This window comes from Arvicola amphibius, chromosome 17 (genome assembly GCF_903992535.2).
Source record: "Arvicola amphibius chromosome 17, mArvAmp1.2, whole genome shotgun sequence".
Taxonomy (NCBI): domain Eukaryota; kingdom Metazoa; phylum Chordata; class Mammalia; order Rodentia; family Cricetidae; genus Arvicola; species Arvicola amphibius.
This window is the reverse complement of record NC_052063.2, coordinates 39,008,344-39,035,578: the sequence shown is the minus strand read 5'-3', so window position 1 is coordinate 39,035,578 and position 27,235 is coordinate 39,008,344. Positions and strand designations below refer to the sequence as shown.

The following is a 27,235-nucleotide window of genomic DNA, read 5'->3' as shown; positions in this document are numbered from 1 at the left end:
AAGACTGGGAGATACTAGGGGTGCTGCCATGAAAATTCAGGGTAGTGCTCTGATCAAAACCAAGAATTTTCGGTAGCAAGACAACCCCTCTTTTCTAGAGCTGCTTCAGACCCCCACACACGCCCTCCTCTCTCTGTGTCTGTGAAGCCAACGCTCAGTGGTCTCCTCTTTTGTCAATGTGAAAGACAAGCACACACCACATGCAGAGAGCTGCTCACATTCCTCAACCTGGACAAGCCCGTGTTGCATTCCCCCTCGCTCTATTTGACAGACCCCATGGTCCCCGGCAGCTCACCTGTTGGTGTCATGAAAGCCAAGGTTACTGAGAGCAGTAAAGAGGGAAGGAATACAGTCTGGAGACACGAGAAACGCTTGCTTCACTTGACATTTAAATTAACAGTAAAGGATAAGATTGTCGCCCAGCTTTCAAAGAAGAAAGGGGTCAGGAGTATGCTTTGGTGGTGTGCTCTTGCAGAGGACCTGAGTTCAAGTTCCAGCATCCACAAGGAGCCTCGTGGCCACCTCTCCGGAGGATCTGACACCCTCTTCTGATCCCTCTGCACATCAGGCATGCACACAATATACATAAATACCTGTGGGCATAACACTCACACACATAAAATTTCAAAGAAATAAATAGTATCTGGTGGCCAGGGATGTGGCTGAGGAGGAGCGTGCTCTTGTAGCACTTGCAAGGCCCTGGGCTGCATCCCCAAAACCCACAGGAAAAGAAAAAGTTCTGAAGAAGCACATGACTAATGGAGAGAAGAGTAACTGATACTCCCTGAACGCAAAGGGGGAGTGGCTGAGGCGACATAAATTACTGAGATTATTATTACCAGATAGGCATATTTAAATATCAATGTGACAAAAATGGAAACGGGCAGGAGTCACACAGGACCCAAGGCAGCCATGATCTCTAGGGCAGCCGTCGAGGCAGAGGTCGGCTGTCGGTGAGAGGTAGATATTTTAAATCAGGAGACCACAGTCCTAGCTCATGCAACAGTAAAAAAATGATAACAGCATTTTCTAATCTGGGGAATAAGGAGGAGGCCAAAGTTCAGGTAGAAAAGGAAGCTCTGGTTTTGCCATGGTCAGGCTGCCCAGGGCAAGGTTATCCGCCCAGGGATGACAGAGAAGGAAGTGAACACTCAGCTGATGGGAAGATGACCAGGAACATCATCTAAATACAGACTGGAACTGAAGCCAAGAAGTAAACAAGATTATTTGAGGAGATGCCTGAAGTGAGAAAAGACCGAGAGCTGAACTGTAGATCAACTCCAGGTGAGCCATTCTAAAGGAGGGGCGCTAATCTCAGAAGGGAGAGGTCACGAGATGTTGTCCCAGGAGCTACAATGGCGGTGACCCTACTGGTAGAGCTTTCTGCGTGGTCACTGCAAAAGGAGTCCTGCTAAGTAATTCTTGTAGCTGCTTTTCTATGTCTGAGACCAAACACCATGACCAAAGCAATTTATAAAGAAAAGCACTTAACTTGGGGATCACGGTTCTAGCAGGTTAGGGTCCATGACAATCACAGTGGAGGTCATGGCAGCAAGCAGGAAGGCATGGAGTTGAGACACTGGGAATGGAGTGGGCTTTTGAAACCTCAAAGCCTGTTCTCAGTGTCACACCTCCTCCCATAAGGTCACACCGCCTAGTCCTTCCCAAACAGTCCTACCAACCGGGAACCAATCATTCAAATACAAGTTGGAGTATTGACATTCAAACCACCACCCTAACTCATGCCTATCCCTTTCATTTCGTGACAACCTATGAACAGTGGGTACACGATCACCCCCATTATGCAAGTGGAAGAACTGAAACATGGGTTTCATCAATCAGGCCAGAAAGCAAGACAAAAGACTGCTTCAGGAATGGGTGTGGCTAGTGTATCAAACAAGCTGAAGTCAGGAAGAGAAGGAGCAAATGGAACCCACTGGGTTTAAAAAAGAACACCATTGGCGGCTTCCGTAGAGCAGTTCATTTCAAGGAAGTCATACCAACAAGGCTTCACCTGCGGCCCCTTCTCTCCTGGTCCTCTCAGGACCCTTCTCTCTGAACCACTGACATGGTCCTAAATGCTGTACCTACTGCTGTTCTTGGTCCCTCCAACCTCTGCCACAGACAGCAGCCAGGATGTCTATTTAAAAGTGAAGCTTGGGCTCCTGACCACCTGTCTAGCATCACTTAGCCACTTCCATGCTCAGCACAGCTGAATGCTCTGAATGCTCTAAAAATCCAGTAATTGGTGGGAACTGTCAGGAGATACAGTGGAATGGGAGCCAAGTACAAAAGTTGTCCTCCAACCCCCACACACCTGCTGCTGACGTGTGTGTGTGTGTGTGTGTGTGTGTGTGTGTGTGTGTGTGTGTGTACAGTAAGTAAATAAACAGGTCAATATGATCAAAAGTGTAAAATCCTATAGGGTCTTGTCCTACTCATGATTCTCAATGCTAAGTGCTCTCTCTTGCTCCTAGCACAACATGGTCTTGACTTTTTTTTTAGATTTATTTATCTATTGTATACACAATGTTAAGCCTCCTTGTATGCATGCAGGCCAGAAGAGGGCACCAGATCATATTACAGATGGTTGTGAGCCACCATGGTTGCTGGGAATTGAACTCAGGACCTCTGGAAGATCAGCCAGTGCTCTTAACCTCTGAGCCATCTCTCCAGCCCCTGGTCTTGACTTTTTTACATCAGGACATGGCAGTTTCAAACCAAGAAGAAAAACCCTAGGATGTGTTGCAAGGAGAGGGGGCCCCTTGTTTGTCACCTAGGATATGGCCTGTCTGTCTCTGGTTCACACTGTATCCCTAACGTTAGAAGAGTCAATACATATTTTTTGGTAGAAGCAGAAAAAGAGAAAGGGCAGGGAGATAAAGAATTTGTAAACCAGTCTGAAGAACAATAATGAAACAAGAAGGCTTGGGTTGAGTGGGGTCAGGGATGAGAGGGCAGGGTAAAGGAGGGAGCATGGGGAAGGATAACTCTACAGGCCTTTGAAAGGCCAAATAGAAACCTATTACTGTAGAAGCTTCCTCAAATATATATATATATATATATATATATATATGTATATATATATATAGTTTAAATGGAGTTAGCCTACAATGGGACTATGATGTCTCTCCCAAATACCACAGACTATCAAATTAAAAACCCAGTAGCAGGCAAAGTTGTTGGTCAGTGGAATGCCATGGATGCCCGCGCCCTGTAAATATCACAGGTCACTGGGACTGCTGCTGGTATTCTCCAGAACACTGCTAAAGACATTTGAGTCATAGAGCATGAAAAAAAAAATCACATTGGTATTTACGTGGCAGTTTTATTCCTACAGGTGCTGAAAATGCTACCTCTGTTATCTACCACCAGGGGTGGGGGTGGGGGAGGGGCAGAGTTATCAGCAGCCTTGCTCTGCTGTGAGCCCCACAATCTACAGGAGCAAGCATCCTAGAAAGAAACGCCAGCCCGTGCAAGAGTGGCACAAATTCTATGGTAACAACCAACCGCTTTCTGATTGGATTTAAGGCCCACTATACAAGACGGAGCTCATGTTTTCAGGCCAGGAGCCAGTGACTGGGGTAGAGGGCAGGCCCTAGGGGAGAACCGACCGCTGTTGTTATTATGCTAGATGAACACAGTGTGAAACAGCTTCCTACGTGCTTCCCTCTAGCTCTGTAGATCACAGCTTCTAACACAGAAAGCCACAGTTAGTCAATCTGCTCACCCTGAAGATGCTCACGTTTTTTTTTTCCTTTTATTGTTTGAGAATTTTGTGTGTGTTTGTCCTCCGCCCTCCAACACACTCAGATTTCTTCCACAAAACACAGTCCATTTATCCCAGCATCCTCTGTGATTTAACTTTTTTTTTTTTTGGCTGGGGGAGCATTAAAATGTTTTTTTCTTCCTTTTATTGTTTGAGAATTTCGTGTGTGTAACAGGTTGTCCTCCGCCCTCCACCACTCTCTCTTCCCAATCTTGTGAGCTCTGTTTTAAATTCCGTAAGTTCACTTGGTGCTCTCTGTCTGTGCATGGGCGTAGGACCATCTCCTGGAGCTCGGTAGCCTCTCCGGGACTGTGTCCCTGAAGAAAAGGGACTCACTCTTTCCCGGTGGTCCTCAGTTTTCAATGACTCCTCAGCTAGGGGTGGGACATTGCGACTCCTTTCCCTGTCCAACACCAGAGTTTTTTGTTTATTTGTTTTTGTTTTTTGAGACAAGGTTTCTCTGTCAGGGTTGTAGTGTGATCGACTTGTTGTGTAGACCAGACTGGCCTTGAACTCAGAGATCACAAAGGCGCCTGCCTCTGCCTCCCAAGTGTTGGGATTAAAGGTGTTCACTGACCACCTCCTGACTCAATATGAGATTTTTGGCTGGCTTGATCTTGTGCAGGTCTTGGGTGTGCAGTCATAGCTGCCATGAACACGCGCACGTGTGTGTGTGTGTGTGTGTGTGTGTGTGTGTGTGTGTGCACATAAGCACATGGGGGAAGCATACATACAAACACAAGCACATACCAGCACACACCCACAGAAATGAATGTAAAACATTTAAAAAATGCTGGTCTTTTTTTTTAAATGTATGGTGCATAGCAATATAGAAACACAAAAAAATGTTTCAGAAGAAAAAGACACACACTCTACCCAGCAGACGACAGTTCTGGATATAAAGTACCAGAGTGTGCAGAACTGACAGTGTAATCAAAGCTACCTCAGTGGTGGAGGAACAAAAGCAGCGTGAGTTTACACTCTTCCTGGGGAGAAACAAGAAAAATCACAAAACTTCCAGGCAGAGGAAGACGTGACAGCTTTGACACGCCATTGTGAAGCTGGACGGGGGCACTCAGATTTTTAAAACAAGATTCTGTTTGCCTTATATAGATACCTCATTTGCATACTCTTCTCGTATGTATGAAGTATTTCCAAATAACAAGAGAGCACAGCTTGCTAATGAACCGGAGAGGAGAGGCACTTCACAGTGCTCACGGGTCATGGAAGCAAAGCGTTGACTGTTCTTTCTTTTGTTTTCTTTCCTTTAACATTTTTAACATTCAGTCTACTTTTAGGACGGCCAGAGGGAAATTCTGCTGGTTATCTACACTGTTAAAAGAAGGCTTTCTTGGCCTGGTGGTGGTGGCACACATCTTTAATCCCAGCACTTGAGACTCAGAGGCAGGCAGATCCCTGTGAGTCTGAGGCCAGCCCGCTCTACAGAGCAAGTTCCAGGGCAGGCTCCAAAGCTACAGAGAAACCCTGTCTCAAAAAGCAAAAAAAAAAAAAAAAAGGTGGGGGGACTTTCTCCTTTGAAAAAACAGGCATCAATTCTAATGCCTAATGTTGTTACTTCAGACAGAGCATTCATATGATACTTCTAATATGCCTGTAATCTATCTTCTAAATAGACACTAAATCTTTTAAAAGGTTGTGTGACATTAGCTATAGATCAAATTCCTGGGCGCGGCTGGAAACAAAGTTCAAACATGAGATCTTAGAGAACGTTGCGGGCAGTTCAGCAGCAGGGTGAAGCTTCAAGCATAACAAGAGAAACATAATTCTGTGCAATTTATTACCCATGCTATTCCCAGTAAAAGTTATGGAAGCTCCTGGAAGACTCCATACAACCCACAGACTAGAGATGCATACAAGAGATATCACAGAGGAGCAGCCAAGCTCATTCATTCTGCAGATATGGAAACAGGTGAACCGGCTTAAGGCAAACAAGCTGGGAGGACCGTCTCCCAGCTGCCATCCACTGTCCCTCTCAAGCCATGGCATGACCCTCTCAACACTACTGAGTGATAAGAAGAGCCTGCAGCGTTTCAAATTGTTCCTCTTACAGGTGAGCATCTTCTGCCTTCAGCCCACTCTCTTCCTGGCCCACTGAGGCAGTCTGACACATTCACATCATGGAGAAATGGCTCAGCAGTTAAGAGCACTGGCTGTTCTTCCAGAGGACCCAGGTTCAATTCCCAGCACCCACATGGCAGCTCACAACCAGCTGTGACTCCAGTTCCAGGGAATCTACTGCCCTCTTCTGGCCTCCACAGGCACAGCACAAACATGGTGTAGGCAAAATATCCACACACATAAAATAAGATAAAAAAAAAAAAACCTAATATAGTTTTTGAAAAATGAGCAGTAGAGATGACAGTGAACTTTCCTCTTTCAATGACTGTGAAGCTAGAAGTCCAAGCACACTCATGGCTTCTCACCTACCCTCCTGTCTAATCTGGACTAGGTCCCAGGAAGCCACGGCCCCACTCTTCTTATTAGCACACTGCTAATCTCCCTAACTCCAACCAAGCCCAGATTCGGTAGTCACAAAGCACAAAAGGAAGAGGAAGGGGAGGGGAAGGGGGGAAGGGGAGGGGGGAGGAGGAGGAGGGGGAGGAGGGGAGGAGGAGGAGGAGGAGGAGGAGGAGGAGGAGGAGGAGGAGGAGAAACATAAAAACAAGATGGTCTTATCTTACATTCCCATGTGGCATTGGCTTATTCTCAATAAGGGCTTAAATTTAACACACATCCTGAAGTACTTTTACTTCAGCCACTAAATAAAATAAGCAATCCAAGAAACTCCAGGAGCTCCTTATATGATGGGCAGCGACAGCCGACAGTGAGCGTTGTCAGTGTGCCAAGCAAACCCCATCGTAAAATCACATTACAGACCTGGGAATGGAGCCTGAAAACTCCATTCAAAAATGGATTTTTGAAGTATGCTGACTTTGTCTCCTCATCCTCAAGATTATTTCACAACCCAGTCTCAGCCAGTACGTCTCCTGGCCGGAAATAAAAATAAAATAAAAACAGGTGGTCGCGGCCGGGCGGTGGTGGCGCACGCCGTTAATCCCAGCACTCGGGAGGCAGAGGCAGGCGGATCTCTGTGAGTTCGAGGCCAGCCTGGTCTACAAGAGCTAGTTCCAGGACAGGCTCTAGAAACTACAGGGAAACCCTGTCTCGAAAAACAAAATAAATAAATAAATAAATAAACAAACAAACAAACAGGTGGTCGCCCCTGTGAGAGGGTCTTGAGGAATTTCCTTTCCTTCAAACGTCAAGGTGAGATGATGACCCAGGGCACGCTGAATCCTGCATCCCTGGGAACACCCGCAAAGCCAGTAAGTCGTAACTTTCACGTTTGCGCTCTACTCTGCAAGCATACGTGTAGCTTTATATTCAAAGCTGAGGTTCCGGAATTTACAGTAGTGATCTACTGTTGTGCGCTCTCTCCGTCAACAGCCAGAACTGCAGCTGTGAGCATATGGGCATGTTCTCGGTGCCTTTCCTTTAGAGATGAAGACATCATTCTTTTTGTTTCTTTTTAATTGTTTTTATTGAGTTATATATTTTTCTCCACTCCCTACTTTCCTCTCCCCTCCCCTTCTACCCTCTCCCATGGTCCCCATGCTTCCAATTTACTCAGGAGATCTTGTCTTTTTCCTACTTCCCATGTAGATTAGATCCATGTATGTCTTTCTTAGGGTCCTCTTTGTCTTCTAGGTTCTCTGGGGTTGTGAACTGTAGGCTGGTTTTTCTTTGCTTTGTGTCTAAAAGCCACTTATGAGTGAGAACATATGATAATTGTTTTTCTGGGTCTTGGTTACCTCACTCAATATGATGTTTTCTAGATCTATCCATTTGTCTGCAAATTTCAAGGTGTCGTTTTCTCTGCTGTGTAGTACTCCATTGTATAAATGTACCATATTTTCCTTATCCATTCTTTGGTCAAGGGGCATTTAGGTTGCTTCCAGGTTCTGGCAATGACAAACAATGCTGCTATGAACATAGTTGGGCACATGTCCTTATGGCACGATTGATCATCCTTTGGATATATACCCAAAAGTGGTATTACTGGGTCTTGAGGAAGGTTGTTTCCCAATTTTCTGAGAAATCGCCATACTGATACCCAAAGGGGCTATACCAGCTTGCACTCCACCAGAAATGCAGGAGTGTTCCCTTTACTCCACATCCTCTCCTGCATAAGTTGTCATCAGTATTTTTGAATCTCAGAGCTGTTTTGATTTGCAGAAGAAATCATTCTTAATAATACATTCTGTACATAAACCTGTCACTTCCCACATGTGAAGACAATGCACTGTCTTTAACAACTCAGAATCAGGATATCCTACTAGTCTGGAAGCTGGGCCCTGAGAACACACATTCCAGGTCACCATTCTCTCTCTGGTTCACCTTTAATCAGCTCTGGGTGTCGACAGTTTCTACAATCCACTTAAACAAAGCCTCACATGAAAGGTATTCCCTGAGTGTCATAAATTATACTAATTATTATAATAGCGTTAATAATAATTCCATGTTAGATATTGCATCCAGCTGTAATTCATGATTTATCCCACCCTCCGTGGTTGGAAGTGTAGCTCAGTGGTAGAGCACTCATCTTGTGTTCTGGAGGGCCTGCGTTCAATCTAACACCGTGTGTGTGTGTGTGTGTGTGTGTGTGTGTGTGTGTCCAGGACACATATGTCCCATGTCAACAGAGCTGGGCTGCCAGCTCTCATGTGATCACTGTTCTCTGGACTTGTCACCTGAAGTCTGAGACTCTGAACCTCATTTATTTCATTTTGGACAAAATATGTGTTGTTGGTTTCTTTACTCTTTTGGAGGCCCGCCACCCAACTCCCAAATAAATACACAGAGATTTATTCTTACTCATGAATGCCTGGTCTTTGCTTGGCTTGTTTCTAGCCAGCTTTTCTAACTTAACTTAAATTATCCTGTTTCTCTTTAATTATGTTTTGCCTGTGGGCTTTTTACCTTTCTTAATTCTAAGATATCTTTCCTTCTCACTCCATGGCTGGCTCTGTGGCTGGGTAGCTGGCCCCTGGCATCCTCTTCTCCTTCTCCTTCTCCCCTTCATTTTTTCCCTCTGGAGCCTAGATTTCTCTTCCTATTTATTCTCTCTGCTTGGCAGCCCCACCTATTTTTTTCTCTCCTGCCTTGCTACTGGCTCTTCAGTTCTTTATTAGACCAATCAGGAGTTTTAGACAGGCAAAGTAACACAGCTTTACAGAGTTAAACAAATGCAATATGAAAGAATGCAACACATCTTTGCATCATTAAACAAACAGTCCTCAGACTAAACCAATGTAACACATCTTAAACTAATATTCCTCCACCACAACAAAAAAGATATCCCCTGAGCTTTGCTTCAAACATCAGTGCCCTGTCCTAAGGCTTCTACAACTCCCACAATTGAATACCTGGAGTAGACACACCAGATAGCCATGTTTCTCCGTGACAGTGGCCAGGGTGGCTAACTCCAGGTAACACAGACAGGGTGTTGGTGCCCTGCAGATCTGTTTTGTTTTGTTTTGTACACAGGGGAGCGATGTGATTGTCGGCTTCATCATGTATGAAGAGGATGTCAGAAAGTAGTTAGAGATAAATACTGACCTTGGTGATGGAAAGTACCCCTGAGGCAGAGTCAGCAGAGAACTGAGAATACTCCATTCTGTCTCTACTACCTGCACGTTCCTCGGGGCACGATAAAAGGAGGATCGAGGAGGGATGTGAGCCAGAACGAGTGTCCAGAACTAACCGAGTAACTTAGTGGAGTTATGAGGACGGTGGGAAGTAGCAGACCCACTTTCAGGCTACGGCATTCTGCAGCCTCTGGCACTTAGGCCTCCTCTCTGTCACATGAGGGATTAGAAAAGCCATGTTCCCTCAGCCAAGCAGCTCACAGACGGATGCCAGGCAGGACCGGGTAGACCTCTTTTAAAGCCCTATCAAGTTCTGTCTTCTTTAGGGGGCTGTCCCCATATCCCTTCTTGCATACAAGCCAGCCAATGTTCTCCTCTTACCTGCCCTGTCAGCCCTCCTCATTCACACATATTTGATTTCTAGCCCTGTTTCCTCCCCTCCAAGCCTCAGCCACACACGATTCCACTACACACTTGCACGGAAAAGTCCTTACAGCTCCAAAAAAACAGAAAGGATATGAAACTAATGCACATTTTGTTCCATTTACAAACCTGTTCTGAGTTCACATTCTCTTGGTCACCTAGGCTTCACATGTTCCCAACAGCTTTGATCTACCCCTTCTTTCTCAATACCCAGGTGAAGGTTTCAGCCCAAAGCACCCCAGCAATGCTTCTCCCACCCCACTGCCACGCCCTAGTTCAAGTCTTTATTTCTTGAAAAACCTCTCACGTTGCTTCTTATTCACCCAGCGGTTTCTGTGCCAATTCGACTCATCCCGTGAACTGTTAGAAACGCAACCTGCATTTCAACTCCGATTGTGACATTTCAGGGATCAAGACACTCCAATTTCATGGCTTATTAGGCCAGTCCAAAACTCCAGGCCTAGCATGACGTGTCTTGCATGCTCTGAGCCAAAACAAATTCTCCTCCTCTTTATTTTCACACCCTCCCTCTTTGGATCGACTCCGTTTCCGTTTGCGTGCGTTCTGTGCGGTACAACGCCGTGTGCTCAACCAAAGCCAATCCCCTCCCACCTGAGCTTGCTGGAACCTCCCCTCCTGTATCACGTTAGCTGATGGGGAAACTTCCTATCCTTCACATGTTCTTCAATTTCCACACAGGAGGGTTCATGGAAAAGCTTACAAAACCTAATAAGCGAAAAGACTAAGAAAGAACAGCGCACCGTGTTCCAATATCAAGGAAGAAGGTGGCGGTGGGTGTGGGGGTTTCAGAAGGCCGAAAGTCACAAGTAGCATAACTGAGACTATGCATGCCCGAGTGCTAAGAGCCTTCTCAGAATTAAAGGCGACCCACCAGCCTGCCACACAATGAATACATGAGGTCTTAGGTGGCACGAGCTTTTATAGACGCTAACGGAAGTTAAGATTCAATTAGATGTGTAACATGAGGGGCCGGCTTGTTGGGGTTTCTGTCCCACCCGATACCCCACAGCCAGCAAGCCCCAAAGAAAATCACACAGAGATCTCTATAAGTTACAAAATTGATTGGCCCATTAGCTCAGGCTTCTTATTAGCTCTTATCACTTATATTAACCTATTATTCTGATCTATGTTAGTCATGTGGCTCAGTACCTTTCAAAGCAGGGCAGATCACATGTTGCTTCTTCAGAGTCTGGGCAGGAGTGCAGAGGAATGGGCTTCCTCCTTCCTAGAATTCTGTTCTCATGGCCCCGCCTCTGCTTCCTGTCTGGTTGACCCGCCTATACTTCCTGCCTGGCCAATCAGTGTTTTATTAAAATACATGATTGACAGAATACAGACAATTCTCCTGCACCATAAATGCAGAAGGATTCACAAAATAGGATCTGACAAGAGGCCATAAATAACCACGTCAACCACTATGAAAGAGAAAGGTGGGGCAGCAAGCCAAGCCTCTTGAGCTCATGCTCCCTAAATTATGTCTGTTCGAATGTCTCTACCATTTACAGACTCCTAATGAATTTACATAAAGAGCCACTTGGACTCAACATTTTAGTTGGTGGATTCCTGAAAAGTGGCAATGACGGCCTACAGAAGGAGCGGAATGATGGCTATCACACAGGGTTACCACCATGCTTCTAGTTCCCGAGTGTGACGTGCACTCGGTGACTCCCCGCAGGGTTCCTCCTCAGCATTCCTGCAGGAGGAACTGCATGAGGCCTAGTGCCCACTAGGATGTCGTCCACTCTGCACACCGCAGTCAAGAAAAAAATGCCCGGCAATGAAAAGACTAATTACCCTGGCCTGGTAGTGGTGGCGCACACCTTTAACCCCAGCTCTTGGGAGGCAGAGGCAGGCGGATCTCAGTGAGCTCAAGGCCATCCTGGTCTACAGAGCAAGGTCCAGGACAATCAGGGCTACACAGAGAAACCCTGTCTCAAAAATATATATCACATGAAAAGGCCAACTCACAAACTCTCTACATAACACTATAATTAAAAGAGACTGCGGGGGAAATCTAGACCAACTATGTGACCCAAACTGTATATCAGGATCTTCTCCTCAGGAACTAAGATTGAGCAAATTTAATTAGCTTTCTGTCTGTGGGGGACGGACACAGAAAGAGAATAAGAGCTGCTGAGAAGCAGCACGTAACTGCTGGGGACATTATTTTAAGCCGCGTTGCTTTTGCTTATGCTGCATTTGTTTAACTCTGTGAAGCTGTGATTCCTTGCCTCTCTAAACACCTGATGGTCTAATAAAGACCTGAACAGCCGGTAGCAAGGCAGGAGCAAGGATAGGTGGGGCTGGCAAGCAGAGAGTATAGAGAGGAGGAGAAAGAAGGAAAAGGGAATAAGAGAGACCAAGGAGAGGAGGATGTCAGGAGCCAGCTACCCTGCCAGCCACGGAGCAAGAGTGAAAGTAAGATTTACAGACGAGAAAGATAAAAGCCCAGGGGCAAATTTAATAGAAGGGATAATTTAAGTTAAGAAAAGCTGGCTAGAAACAAGCCAAGCTAAGGCCATGAATTCATAACTAAGAAGAAGCTTCTGTGTGTGATTTATTTGGGAACTGGGTGTTGGGCCCCTCAAAAAGTCGGAAGAGTAGAACATCACACAACATGGGAGTGTGAACAGCAGACACAAGAACAAAAGCAAAGACAGCCAGAGACGAGTGTAGCAATGAAGGCAGGGCAGGGAGAGCGCCAGGCTTCATTACCGCTCATAATCGTAGGCCCTAATAAGGTCGTCCGCGCTTGGCTTCCAATGGTCGTCCAGTGCATTCCTTTCCCCCTTCCTTCCTTTTGACTAAAGCTACTCCAAATTTATTTCTGCCACTTGAAACAAGTAGCAATCAAAATCGTCCACCGTCAACTGACTCATCGCCGCCCTCCTTTGTCTACATTCCCTTAAAGGCTTCCGAAAAAAATACCAGAAGGCTGAGCGACTGAACACACGCACGGGGAGCAAGGACCATGGTGGACGTCCTACAAGGAGAATGAATTATGACCAGGAGAGAAAATAAAGGGCGTTCAAGCCAAAGTTATGAGATCCAGGGACAGCGGTCAGAAATTCTACTAAAGAGCCGATGGAAAGGCTCGCGTCATCGTGCTCCTAGTCTTCTTCGGAGAGGCAGGGTTATAACGCAATGCCTCAATCTAGGGGATTTCATTTGGAAAGATTCCCCAGGTAACTAGCAACAGGCGTTCCGAGGGCAGGAAGTATTGAGTGTACTCTGGTACTGCCTCTGACCCAAATACCAAAAACAGAGTTATCAGATTGGGCCAGAGGCTTCAGTTTACCTGCAGAGAGCAGGCAGCCATTTGCCAGAGACAAAGGCAGCACTTCCTGGTTTTAAAGGAAGGGGCTCTGGTCAGGTCTGTGCTGTCTATCAAGCCAATCCTGAGGGCAGATGGGACCCCAAGGCTGAAGCCACGCCCCTCGGACCTGACTACCTATAGACCAGTTTGACGCGTGGAGCAAGCCACAGACTGACTCGCAGATGTTTGAAGGAATGAAGTGGGTGGCTCTGCAGGGTTATGCAAACACACGGAGTAATTCGGAATCCTGTAGTTAGAAGGCATTTCCAGAAAAGGCAGCTAAACTTTGGAACCAAAATCATCAACCAAATCTGCAACTGCAATGTCAAAAAATACATATTTATAAAATATATACAAAATAGATATTCTCATATATATATGAGAATAAAAAATCAAAGGACTCTGACTAGTTATGATGGATCTCAAAGGCATTATTTACCAACTTTGTTTTCTGATGCTTTAAAATCTGTTTGCTTATTAAGTGAAAAATACATCAGAAAAACTGATGGACTCTATTTTGGGGTAGTTTTTAGACTTTTTTTTTTTTGATAATCTGACTATGTAGCCATGACTGGCCTAGAACTTGCTATCCAAACCAGGCTGAGCTCAAACTCACAAAAATCTGCCTGCCCCAGTCTCTGAGAGCTGGGCTGAGAAAGGTGTCCCAGCATGCTGGGCATGAGACATTCTCACTACTCTGGTAAAAGCGCAGGGACTTCTGATTAAAGCACTGGAACAAGTACATAGAAAAGTTGAAAACAGGACTTCGATTCAAAATCTAAATGACACTGTAATGTAAATGTCTGCTGCAACTGTGGCAGACAGGCAGTTAGGCACCATGACAAAAATTTAAATGGCAAAGAGCTACTGTATTTAATATAAAAAAAAAATCCAGACATCCACATAGGGAACTACTAAAAGCATCAAAAATTTGATTGGTATATCAGGTAGGAACAAAATTTTAAAACTATGTTTAAATAGTCCAAGTATAAACTCGGTGTTCCAAAAGCTGGCAAGAGGCCACAGTACAGTTGATTTTGGTCTTCAAGGTCTGCTTGACCACAGGCAATAAGCAAGTCAACGTTATCAGGCATACAGAAATAATCATTCATATGGTCCCTTCAGCACAGTCTGTCCCTTACCATCCAGGCCAGGCTTTAGAAATCCACTGATAAATTGAGAAGTCAGAATCTCTTGACTCCCAAGAAGGACTTGGGAATATAAAGTGGCTCCTGGATTATGAGTCTATGAAAAGGTCCTTTCTGAAGAGTCATTCAGGAATGAACATCAGACTGCTGTCATCGCTAACCTGAGCACTGACAAGTGTACATTCAGTACAGTTAACTGTCTGTCATTGGTTCTGGAAACAACTTTGGAAACTCTATAACCCTGAGGGGGTTTTTGTATATTTGTTTTGGTTTTGGTTTTTGGGGACAGGGTTTCTCTGTGTAGCTGTGGACGCTGGCTCTGGCCTTGAACTCACAAAGATCCACCCAGCTCTGCCTCCCCAGTGCTGTGATTAAAGGTGTGCACCACCACAGCCCGGCTAACCCTGCAAATAGTTTATGTGTAAAATTTTATACATAAAACTGCTCTTTAAAAACCTACTTTGTCTCTCACGCTGCACAGGGTGTAGTCAACTGCTAGCCAACGTGTGTCCCAGTTAACCAAATCTCATTTTGACGGTTCAGTCCATTGATATCAAAACAGCAACCAATTAACATCTCCCAAGTTATCCCAGTTTTCAATAATTAAAATGTTTTGTCGTGCCAGACAAAAGAACCAAGCCTTGATTAGTTGACCCTGTCCAAATTCAAGAGCCCCTGCAATTCCATATTTCCCTCAAAATCTTCCCTCACACTTCAAATAATTTTTTTGACACTCAAGGGAGAAAAAAACAACAACAAATAAAAACTCCCTAGTACTTCCCACATGATTCAAAAAAATTCTTTTAAAACCTTATTGTTCCGCCTTCAGAACTACCTCACTTACCGCATAACCTACAAAGGCAGGAACAGCACTTTTTGTTCTGATAGTTGGACTTGAAATAGCCCAATGGAAAAGTTTTGTGTTATAAAAAAAGATTCACATGCTTGTTTCCACTTGAAAACAAAATAAAACTGTTACCTGCTCCTCTGGGGTTCTGCTGGATTTGGGCCTAAGAGATGCCAGCCCCGCCCGGCGCACCCCTCTCCCCAGGATGGGGACAGGATGTGTGGGGGGGGGGAAGGGGGAGATCGCGGGCCTGGTGGCCTCTCCCACGTTCCCACGCCCCGGCCCGTTATCCTGGCTGCCGCTGACAGCGGAGGCCCCAGCCGAGCGAAGCGGAGCGCGCCCGCCCGGGGTGCTGCAGCCCACGCCCCCGGTCACCCCGCGGAGTCACCCCGGGCGGGGCCCGCTCTGGGACAGTGGCTCCCGCGGCTCAGGTTCGCGATGAGGAACGGGTAGGGTGTCAGCGCGGCGGCCGGCTGGGATCGCGCTCCCGCCTGACCTCGTTCCGCGCTGTCCCTCGGTGGGACGCGTCCCTGGGAGCCACCCGGGCTCTGCGGCCGGGGGATGACGCTGGAGGCTGGGAGGCGGCGAGGGCGCTCCCGGGATGGGGGGGGGGGGGGAAGGGGAGTTCGGGTCCCGAGCCTGACTTCGGAGGGGTCGGAGGGCCGGATGGGACAGGCGGGGTTGGCAGACTCACCGGGCAGTGTGCTGGCCGCGGCCGTAGCCAGGCAGAGACCGAGGCAGAGCGCGAGAGGGCGCGGGAGGGTCCGCCGCACACTCCGGGGCAGACGAGCAGCCGCCGCTGTCCGCCTCCCTCCTCCCTCCCGGCTCCGGGCGACAGACGGGGCGGCGGGAGGCATGACGGGAAATTCCTGGGCACGGGCGGCCGAGTCCAAATATGAGCATAGGAGCCGAGCGAGGGAGGACCGCGGAGCGCGCCGGCCGCGGACGGGGCCCGCTGCCCAGACCGCGGCGGTCGCCAACTCCCGCCTCCTGCGCCGCCTCCACGGCCCCGAGTGCCAGCCCTGCGGGGGACCCGGGACAGAGCCCCCTCGGAGTCTCCACCCGAGACCCTAGACAGCCCAGCCGAGGACCTGTGGGATGACGTGTCGGCGTGCTGACGGGATCAAAGTTCTGGCCTGTTCCGAAGACTGAGAGGTGGCAGTTAAGGTGCGACATGAGCGCGCCTAAGTGTACTGAACAGCCATAATACAGAGAGCCACCGCCTGCTTCCCTGGGGGTCCCCACCACTCCAGTGTGTGTGTGTGTGTGTGTGTGTGTGTGTGTGTGTGTGTGTGTGTGTGTCCAGGTGAGAGGGTCCTCCCCACCCCCACTGTGTGTGTGTGTGTCCAGGTGAGAGTCCTCTCCAATCCCAATGTGTGTGTGTGTGCTGCGTGCAGTGAGATCAGCAAAAGGGCATCCCCCTGAACTTTTATTTGAACACCATATATGGAGTCAAAGAGAGCTGACAGGAAAAGTTTCCACACGAGCTAAATGCTTGCTTACACCAACCTTTACTCATAGACAAACACACACACACACACGATTTGTATTTATTGCAGACTGTCCAAAGGGTAACGCGGAAATGTATTCAAAAGGAGCTACCTCTGATAACCAAAGTGTCCCAGATGTTTAATTACAGGCCAAGCACGTGACTACCTGACTTTTCTTTGGCGCTAATTCTACAATTAATCAGATCCAAATGACCCTTCGCCTCTCAAGACAATGTAATTATGTCTTAATTACTATAATATATATTTCCACCAAACAAATTTTTGACAGGGTCTGGAAATGTGGGATGTTAAACAATTACTTCTCAATATATTAAGATGCTTGAAGAAGTGTGATTAATTGAGGCAAAACACTTAAGGGGTAAATGTCAAACAGATTTAGAGAGTGGATTATTTTAACATGAACTAAAGGGAGATAATTTGCACATCACACTGTGCTTGAAAATGCTTTATTTGAAAGTTAGTAAACCTCATTTCCAAACAAATTCAATTCTGGCAAAGTATGAAGGCCCATAAGCCAAAACCCAGTGCATTTGCAATTGGCCGCCCCTAAAACATCTGGCATTAAAAAAATATTATGTCCCACAACTTGCACCCTACAAATGGGCAGATTTCAGATTATGTACTAGCAATGACAGCGGATCTAAGGACAAATGGCCTAAGGAAACTCAGAGTCACTACCCTGTAATAGAGCAAACTCAGCCTTCGAAGGGCCCTTTAATATTACTATTACATTACTATTCAGCTATGTACCAGGAACATGGACAGCTGGAATAGAGTGGGAAACCTGAATATTCTTCCTGTCTCCTCTCTCTCTCTCTCCTCGCTCTCCCTATTGAAGCTTGTATTATATAAGCAGTTGTTTTTCTTCTATTTTCCCAGCAGTCTTTTCCCCATAATCTAAACATTTAAAACTACAAAGAGAGCAGCCATTTATAAACTAAAGACAGGGACGCTCTGCGTAGAGGAGAAAGCACTGTCAGAGGACGGTGGCGATTGTGTCTATGCCTAGACTATTTCTGCGAATGACGGTCAAATGCAAAGCCGTAAGAGAGAGACGCCATTACAGAGCGATTTGTGTCCCCTGGGGTGGGAAGTTAATGATCACTTTGCCGGCTTCACCTGCCAATGGTTACTTTAAATGCCCCAATTAAGTATGTTAAGGAGGAAAAAGAAGACTCAAGTTAATGGGTGTACAGTAATCGGCGGATACTGAGCTAGACGTCTCACATCCGATGCCTCCTTTGAATCCTGCCAATCCTGTACACTTGGTATTTCTGTCTGTTTCGCAGTTGTATAGAATGAGGCACAGACATAGAACTTACTCCAGAAGCAGGTGAAGTAGTGTTGGAATTCAAGCCCCAATGGACTTGTAATTATGGTCTGTTTTCTTGACATTTAAAAAAAGAAGAAGAATAAAAGCAGTAGCTTTAAAGAGTGTTTCCCTTGGGTTCTTGTGTTTTTAAGTATCCGGCAGACACTCAGTTGTCTCAGTCAGGAGGTAAAGACTCACCCGGAAACTCAACCACTGACTTAGCTGGCTTTCTAGGCCTCACGGATGTGGTCCATACTTTTGACGGCTCAGGGAAGAAGAGAGGTGCTATTACAGACCACTATGCGCTGAGGTCCAGGATGTAACCACGTATCTACACAATGTTTCTAAATGCCCTGAATTAGGGTTTCCATTGCCGCCAAGAGACACCATGACCACGGCAACTCTCGTAAGGGAGAAACATTTCATTGGGGTGGCTTACATTTTAAGAGGTCCAGTCCATTATCTTCATGGTGCGACATGGTGCAGAGGAGAGAGTCCTACAAGTCGGCTTATAGGCAACAGGACGTGGTCCGCTAGATGGGCGTGGCTTGAGCATATAGGAGATCTCAAAGCCCACCTCCACAGTGACACACTTCCTCCAGCAAGACCACACCTACTCCAGCAAGACCACACCTACTCCAACAAGACCACACCTACTCCAACAAGGCCACACCTACTCCAACAAGGCCACACCCACTCCAACAAGGCCACACCTCCTAATAGTGCCACACCCTTTGGGAGCTGTTTTTCTTTCAAACCACTACAGGCCCTTTCACCCTAAACCTAATTAGTAACAATAATTTTTTATTGATTTTTATTCAGCTCTACATTTTTCTCTGCTCCCCTCCTTGCATCTCCCCTCCCCTTCAACCTTCTCCCAAAGCCACCATGCTCCCAATTTACTCAGGAGATCTTGTCCTTTTCTACTTCCCATGTAGATTAGATCTATGTAAGTCTCTCTTAGGGTCCTCATTGTTGTCTAAGTTCTCTGGGATTGTGGTTTGTAGGCTGATTTTTTTGCTTTATGTTTAAAAACCTCCTATGAGTGAGTACATGTGATAATTGTCTTTCTGTGTCTGGGTTACCTCACTGAAAATAATGTTTTCTAGCTTCATCCATTTTCCTGCAAAATTCAAGATGTCGTTATTTTTTTCTGCTGTGTAGTACTCCATTGTGTAAATGTGCCACATTTTCCTTATCCATTCTTCGGTTGAGGGGCATTTGGGTTGTTTTCAGGTTCTGGCTATGGCAAACAAAGCTGCTATGAACATAGTTGAGCACATGTCCTTGTGGCACGATTGAGCATCTTTTGGGTATACCTCTTTCCTATGCCATCCCTCCCCTGCCCCAGTGGCACCCTGACAGACATTTACACCACACTGGGCGTGGGGGGAGATGGGAATGGGCCAGTCATATTAGCTCACCACTCACGAGCTCTAACTGCTCCTACTCACCTATGTGTCTGAGGTCAGAGTGTAGAGAAGATAGACAAGCACAATCAACTCTTGGGCAGTAGAGCCAGCCATGGCTGGCTATCGCATGCTCAGCTCTAACGCCTCACGTTTCCAGAACACAAGAGTAATTTGTACAATTGCAGCTCCTAGTCTCTTCACCTACCTTCCCAGCCCTCGCCAATTATGTGTCTTGTAAACAAATACCCTACAGGGAAAAATCTGACTCTTTCACTCTTCTTGCCAGAGTCTACGTCACAGGGCTCTGGTCACCCGAACCCTCTGTTAGTTGTTCAGCTGTGGCTAACATGAAATGCTCACATAGTACATACAGAACAATGTCAGGAGCTGTGCTGAAGAAACAAACGGTAAGTGGCTGAGCATGGTGGAGCAGCTTGTGACCCTAGCATTTTGGAGACTGAAGCAGAGGCAGAGCTACAAGTTCAAGGACAGCCTGGGCAAGACAGAAAGAACCCTTTCCAAACAAAAACAAGTGTAAAAAAAAAAGAAAACAAAAATGATGGAAAAAGTCAAAACCAAACAAACAGATAAACAAAACAACCAACCACCTACCCAAACAAACAAGCAAAACACAAGAAGCGCTAGAGCCAGAGCTGCAGCCTGATCTTTTTATGGGGTTGTGCTAGAGACAATCCCTTTGCATTTTCAAATGGAGTGTGAGCCTGACAAGCGCCCAAGCTACGTCCTCACTAATAAGCCATTCTCACCTCCCTAATACAATCTCCCAGCCACAACACAAAGCTTTGAGACGCCACCCCCCTCCCCACATGCCCAAAGGAACTGGATGGACGCCAACTTGTCCTGCAAGTAAAAAAATGGGCAAAATAGGGCTTGCTACTATCCAGAAAACCCCAGCTAGAGCAAGAAACCCAAATCAGCACTTAAATACAACAACCTTTTACCAAATGTTTTAAACCAGTTAGTGATTGGCGGGAGAGGAAGATAATCCTTTTGGGGAGGTTGTACCACTGTACCACCCCAGGGCAGATTTCCCAAGCTTCTCAGATTCTGCGGCTCTGTCTCAGGGCAGAGAATGCACTGGCTCTCACTCCTGGTGAGAACAGGGTTTATACTGATGGAAACGCTCCTCCTCCCTCAGTGCACTGTAGTGGGTTTTTCTTTGGGGACCCCAACTCCCAAATCATGACATAGAGACTTATTAGTTTTGAATGCTCGGCCTAGCTTAGGTAGGTACGTTTTCTGGCTAGCTCTTTCAACTTAAATTAACCTGTTTCTCTTTATCTACCTTTTGCCTCGGGTTTATTCCCTTTTCTTATCTCTATGTCTGGCTGGCTGACATCTGCCTGGCTCTGGCCCCTGATGTCTCCCCCATTCTCTCCTCTCTCCTTTTCCTATTCTTATCCTTCTAGAGCCTAGATTTTTCCTCTTTATTTTCTCTGCCTGCTAGTCCTGCCTGTCCTCTTTCTGCCTAGCTATTGCCCATTCAGTAGACCAATCAGGTGCCTTAGGAAGGCGAGGTGAAACAAAAGCAACATATCTTTACATAATTAAACAAATGCAGCATAAACCAAAGTAACACACCTTTGCACAGTTAAATGTTCTGCAGCATAAACAAATGTGAGACATCTTTGCCCTTAAAATAATATTGCACAACAGTGCACAGCAGTGGGAACAGGCCTGAGAACTGTGCTCAATTCGATGGACACAGAGTCCAGAACTGAACACTATGGAAGACCTTTACATTTCTGTTTCAAATCTTCAAACTGAACGCCAAGGCCATGGCTTCTGGTCCCTGGCCACCATATGCCCTGGAGAGGAACAGACTGCCACAAAATCCAGGGGATTCCTAACTGAGAGAGACAACTGGATGGGCATGAGCATTTCCCTTCTTTTCTAGATAAAATGGCTTGCCTGTGTCTTGCAGGGCATTTTAAATTTTGTACAGTTGAAGCCCTGTCGGTTTTTTTTGTTGTGTGTGTGTGTGTGTGTTTTAATTTTTGAAAGATTTTAATTTTTGAAAGATTTGAAGTGATTGAAATACTGTCTGATTCTCCCAGCTCTGCCTTTTTGGATGTGCAACAGCAAGTAATAAATATTTAGCAAGTGTTTCAATATTATGAAGAAATAGTAATTCTCCATCAGCCAGCAAAGCTGCTTGGTGTTGGCAGATTCTACAACGGAAGGTGACATTTGAGAGCATCAAGCTCCCAATCCAGACCCAGAGCCTGTGGGTCGGCTTTCTGCTGAGTGCTGCCACAAATATCGAGGGGAGACTCCATGCTACCCTCCTCTCTCTCTCTCCAGCTGGGCCTGCGCGCTTCTTGCGCTGGAACCACTTCGCTCTTGTGGCATAGTGAATGTCTAAGAGTATATGCTTTTGCCTCACTATTTCTCCTTAAGTGCAAACCAACCCTGGTGTCTGTTGTCTATCAAAGTGGCTTCAATCTGAGCCAGTGTCCATCCATGTCAGGTGGAGCTGCTCTCAGAGTCAGTGGCGTGAACTCTGGCATCATCTGATTGAGATTCAAATATGGCTTCTACCACTTCTGCCACATAGGACAGTGGACAAACAACACCATCTCCAAGTCTTGATAGTTTTATCTATGAAATGGAGCACAAAGGTTTTTTTAACCACAGATGATGCTTAGCAATTAGTCCCCTGTAAGCACAGGTTAAGACTACAGTAAGTGTATCTTAGTCACTGTCCTATTGTTGTGAAGAGACACCATGACCACGGCGATTCTTATCATGGAAAACATCTGGTGCTTGCTTACAGGTTCAGAGGTTTAGTCCATTATCATCATAGCTGGAAGCTCTGCAGGTAGACATGGTGCTGTAGAAGGAGCCAAGGGCAGGCAGCAGGAAGAGAGAGTGACCCTTTGGGCCTGGCTTGAGCATCTGAAACCTCAAAGCCAATCCTCAGTGACACACTTCCTTCAACAAAGCCACACCTACTCCAGCAAGGCCACAAGTCCTAATGCTTTCAAATAATGTCACTCCCTATGAGCCTATGGGGGCCATTTTCATCCAAAACATCACAAAATGTCAATACAACATTAATATTATTAACTTTATCCCTCCTTACCAACCTGCAATCTTTATAAAACACACTACCTATAAATCACAATTACCTTATTGGATTTCCTGTCTTAAGTGACTTATAGCTTTTTTTTTTTATAGCCCATGGTCTTACATTTTGTTGGGGACTGCAGACCACCAGACCCTGAATTTTCTGCAAACAACTTGTTTTCCTCTGCGCGGAGCAGCCTGCAGCTGCTCTGAGCACAAGACCTGGATGGCAGGCTGGTGGGTCTGCAGCTGAAAGATCCCGAGAGTTGGGGCTTGGCCAGAGCTCATATAAGCTGCCCCTGAGCACAATAAAGTGGGCATTCTTTTTTTTAAATATTTATTTATTATGTATACAATATTCTGTCTGTGTGTATGCCTGCTGGCCAGAAGAGGGCACCAGACCTCATTACAGATGGTTGTGAGCCACCATGTGGTTGCTGGGAACTGAACCTTTGGAACCTCAGGACCTTTGGAAGAGCAGGCAATGCTCTTAACCTCTGAGCCATCTCTCCAGCCCCTAAAGTGGGCATTCTTATATCAAGGATGACCCGTTTCCCAGTGTCCCCATGTCCCCGTCTGTCTGTCTGTGTGTGTGTGTTTTTAAGTCCCTGTCCCCGTCTGTCTATCTGTGTGCGTGTGTTTTTAAGCCCCCAGCTTAGTTCCCGGCTCGTGTACCGTCCTGCTGTAGTGCGGGCGCTACAGCATTTGTATTTAGAAACCACCTTTTAGCTCTTTGCTGCCAGACCTCCGCCATCATGGGTCGCATGCACGCTCCCGGGAAGGGCCTGTCCCAGTCGGCGCTGCCCTACCGTCGAAGCGTCCCCACGTGGCTGAAGCTGACGTCTGACGACGTGAAGGAGCAGATTTACAAACTGGCCAAGAAAGGCCTCCCTCCCTCCCAAATAGGTGTGATCCTGAGGGACTCGCACGGTGTGGCCCAGGTCCGTTTTGTGACTGGTAATAAAATCTTGAGAATCCTTAAGTCCAAAGGCCTTGCCCCTGATCTCCCTGAGGACCTCTACCATTTGATTAAGAAGGCAGTCGCTGTCCGAAAGCATCTTGAGAGGAACAGAAAGGACAAGGATGCTAAATTCCGCCTGATTCTGATAGAGAGCAGAATTCACCGGCTGGCTCGTTACTATAAGACCAAGCGGGTCCTCCCACCCAACTGGAAATATGAGTCATCCACAGCCTCTGCTTTAGTGGCATAAATTCTTGTTTACACGAGCAATAAAATCACTTTGAATAAAAAAAAAAGAAACCACCTTTTAAGGAAGCCTGTTCATGTTTAGCAATTTTCCTGCACATTTTAAAACTTTTACACTTTACAATATATTCAAAATTACTGATATTTTTGAAATGCTTCAACTTCTTCAACGTAACCAGAAGCCTAAGCTCACATGTGAATGTTCAAGCTATTTTGTGATAACTGCTTGTCATCAATCATATGGTGCAATCAAAAAAATATCCCCAACAAAGGAAATTTACTCTTGCATTCATTCATTTAGATGTTTGCTGAATGCTTGCTACTGTACAAAAATATACCAGAAACAAGATAAATTTCCAAAATGGTTAGTATGTTAAGTAAGAAAAACAAGGCAGGGAAGGTTGCTCAAAGTGTTTGGGGAGGAATGTTAAAGACCTTAAAGAGGTAGGAAATCAAGCCGTGCAAATGCTGAGAGAGGAGGTTACAGATGATGGGCCATCTCCAAGTCACACGTGGGAAAGACCTGTGACAAGCTGGCTCCTGGCAGGTGACGGGGGTGACAGGAAGACAATCCTGTGCTAATGAGGTTCTGGACAGCTTTAGGGTCTGAGCAACAGTTCATCAGAGGTGTAAGAGCAGCAGAGGTAAAAAGGATTAAGCTTGTCCTAAGGGTGGGTAGTTATTCCCCAAGAACACTGTGTACACGTCTCCCTGCAGAAGGATGCACTGGAGTGTGTAGAGACCGTTCACCCAGCCCTCGGTCCGTTCAGCAGCCAGATCTGGCTGACGGAGAAATGATGACCGAGGTACCAACCTTTCGTCTACAGAACTCGAGAGTCAACTGAGGTGGCAAGCAAAAGTGTGACCATTCAGCCTAGGGTACCCAGCCAAGCCAAGCAGTGCAAGCTGGCCCCACCAAGTCCATTAGGGGTGGGGAGACGCGTGACAGTTCCACTGGAGTGCCCCACGACGAGGAAACGGGATGGCTCGTGAGGAATGGCTGTAGACTAGATAGACGGCCCATGCCACTTTTCCCAACACTGCTCTTTGGGCAAACAAATGATAATAGCTAATATTTTCTTAAAAAAAAAAAAACTCCCCAGCTCCCGAACTCCAAGACCAATTGGCACTTGTTTGAATGCCAGTGGACCTTCAGACGCTGTGTCAACCCTCTATTTTCAAAATAAGTTTCATTATTTAATTGCTGCATGAAAAATCTTAATACCAAGGGCAGGTCACCTTCCTACAAGGTGTTGGCCAGGGCAGACCTTGAGGTCTGTCACATAATAAAAGTTATTACTACACATTGGAAGCGGTGGTATGACCCTGTTGCTGAAGACACCACATGTTTCAGCGGCAGGATATAAAGATACCTGACCAGGATGAGATGGAAGCTCGTCCCTCCTGCTGATGGGGAAGAATTGCCACTGATGGTCCTGCTACATGCCACACGTCTCTATTAGTCCCTTACTGTGGCTGTGACACCGTGACCCACGCAATTTATAGAACAAAGGGTTTATTTTGGACTTACGGTTCCAGAAGGTTTGAGTCCATGATGGCTGAGCAGAGGCAGTAGACAGTACGGGGTGGGCGCAGCAGCTGGGAGCTCCCCTAACAAACTGGAAGTAAGGAAACAGAGAACTAACGTGAAATAGCATGAGTCCTTTGACGTCTCAAAGCCTGATGCCAGTGGTCTACTTCCCAGTTGGGAACCGAGTATTCGAATGCCCGAAACAGAAGCATGGGGACATCGCATTCAAATAACCACAACTGCCAACATACCCGACAAGATGCACCGCTGTTAAAAGTACAACTAACTGCTTTCTTATTGAATGCAAGACACACTCTAGGAGAGGGAGCTCATGGCCAGCTCTGTAAGCCAGGGCAACTCCTTGAAGCTGGGGAGATAATAGACTCCGACTCCCATGGGGAAAGCGATTGCCAATGTTACATTAAACACATACAGTATGCTTATCAAATTGCCTTTTGTGTTTATGCCCACTTGTGTTATGTTCACTACTGCTTTCTCTTTCCTATGGAGGGAAACTTCTTGTTTTCAGTAGGCAGAGGTTACTGTTGGGACCAAACTAGTCAAATTGGGATTAAGGGACTTGCTGTGGGATGGCATCTCCGTGATCAGCTATAAATGATTAGATATCTGTATGGCCCCACCAATATTCAGGGATCATCATAGCAGATAGGGCAGGGAGAATGTAAGAGCCACAGAAACGGGTGGAATGTTGCCCTGCTATTTCCTCCAAATGGAAATATTCCATCCTGGAAGGAATCTTGTATGACTCAGAAGCTAACAGACATTTAGAGGCTTTGGATTGTTTGCCTTTGGAGACAGAGTCTCGCATAGCCTAAGCTGGCCTCAGCTGAGGATGGCTTCAAACTCCTGATCCTCCTGCCTCTGACTCCCAAGTACTGGGATTACTGGTGCGACTAGTGTGTGCTACCATGTCCAGTACTCAAGTTATTTTTTAAGATTTATTTTGTGTGTGTGTGTGTGTGTGTGTGTGTGTGTGTGTGTGTGTGTGTGTATGAGTATAGGTGCCTGTGGTGGCCAAAAACAAGCAAACAAGCATCAGCTGCCCTGAGGCTGGAGTTGCCCATGACTGTGAGCATCCTGACCTGGGAACTGGACTCTGGTCCTCTACAAGAACACTAAGTGCTCGCAATCACTGAACCATTTCTCCAGGCACATATAAACATTAAGCATTATGGGGAAGAGGTGGTGACTTCAGCAGAGCCACCTGCATGCTGGGCAGGAGAGCCACAGATTGTAACCATCTGAAGCCTTCCCCCCATTCATCCCCGGGGTCTGCTTCTCTGAGGCTGCCTTTGAGTCACACCTCTTCCTGTTAGTAATCTCAACATCTCATTTGTTCACCGAACTCAACTTCAGAAGAAACATTTCTCTGGTCTGTCAGAGCTTTGTCTGGGACTAATAGACAGACATTCATTCATATCTCCCCCAGAAAAGTCGATTACATGAATGTTTGTTATCTCTTAAAGCTGGCTGTCATAAAAGTAGAGCAATCAACTTGTAAGTAGCAGACAGCTATTCAGCTCCATGCCATGTGATAGTTGTGAAGGACTTCGCAATTCATTTTGCTTCTCTGAGATTTAGTTTATACCTTAAAGTAAATTAATACTTGTCATTTCTGTAAGATGTTGGGGATGAAGTTAATTATTAGGACTTTAGAACTGCTGATACCTGAAGGAAGTCATGGTTGAAGCTAATTGTGTTTTTCTAAATGTGCCCTTTCTTTGAATAAGCCAACACTCTTTGCATATCTTGATGCTTCCCTAAGAGCCTGATACAAACTAAATTACAAATACAAACACACACAGAGAGAAAAAAACGTTATAAAGGAGAGAGAGAGAGAGAGAGAGAGAGAGAGAGACAGAGAGACAGAGAGACAGAGAGACAGAGAGACAGAGAGAGAGGGGAGAGAGAGAGATTATAAATTCTTTTTGTGGAAGAGGAATGTAAAGAAAATAGCT

General features: G+C 46.2%; 2 protein-coding genes across 6 annotated transcripts in view; one reads left to right on the top strand and one right to left on the bottom strand.

The window, feature by feature from the left end:
* The window catches only part of Msrb3 (methionine sulfoxide reductase B3), a 151,325-nt gene that overhangs the window by 105,930 nt on the left and 18,160 nt on the right, over positions 1–27,235 (bottom strand). The window contains exon 1 of one of the 5 annotated variants that reach the window (XM_038314409.1): positions 25,257–25,344. The exons of 1 other annotated variant lie outside the window; for it this stretch is intronic. Coding sequence is in view for 2 of the 4 variants with exons in the window: in XM_042054241.1 (XP_041910175.1) it covers positions 15,888–16,050 (163 nt within the window). In the remaining 2 variants the exon portion in view is untranslated. Of the gene's footprint in view, positions 1–11,031; positions 11,051–15,887; positions 16,204–25,256; positions 25,345–27,235 lie in introns of those variants that run through there. 3 more of the 5 variants (XM_042054241.1, XM_038314408.1, XM_038314411.1) reach the window with 3 other exon arrangements.
* On the top strand, positions 23,250–23,769 carry LOC119803245 (40S ribosomal protein S13-like). Its single transcript, XM_038314412.1, has one exon. It carries the CDS (start codon positions 23,274–23,276, stop codon positions 23,727–23,729), a length of 456 nt encoding a protein of 151 aa, XP_038170340.1. The 5' UTR covers positions 23,250–23,273; the 3' UTR covers positions 23,730–23,769.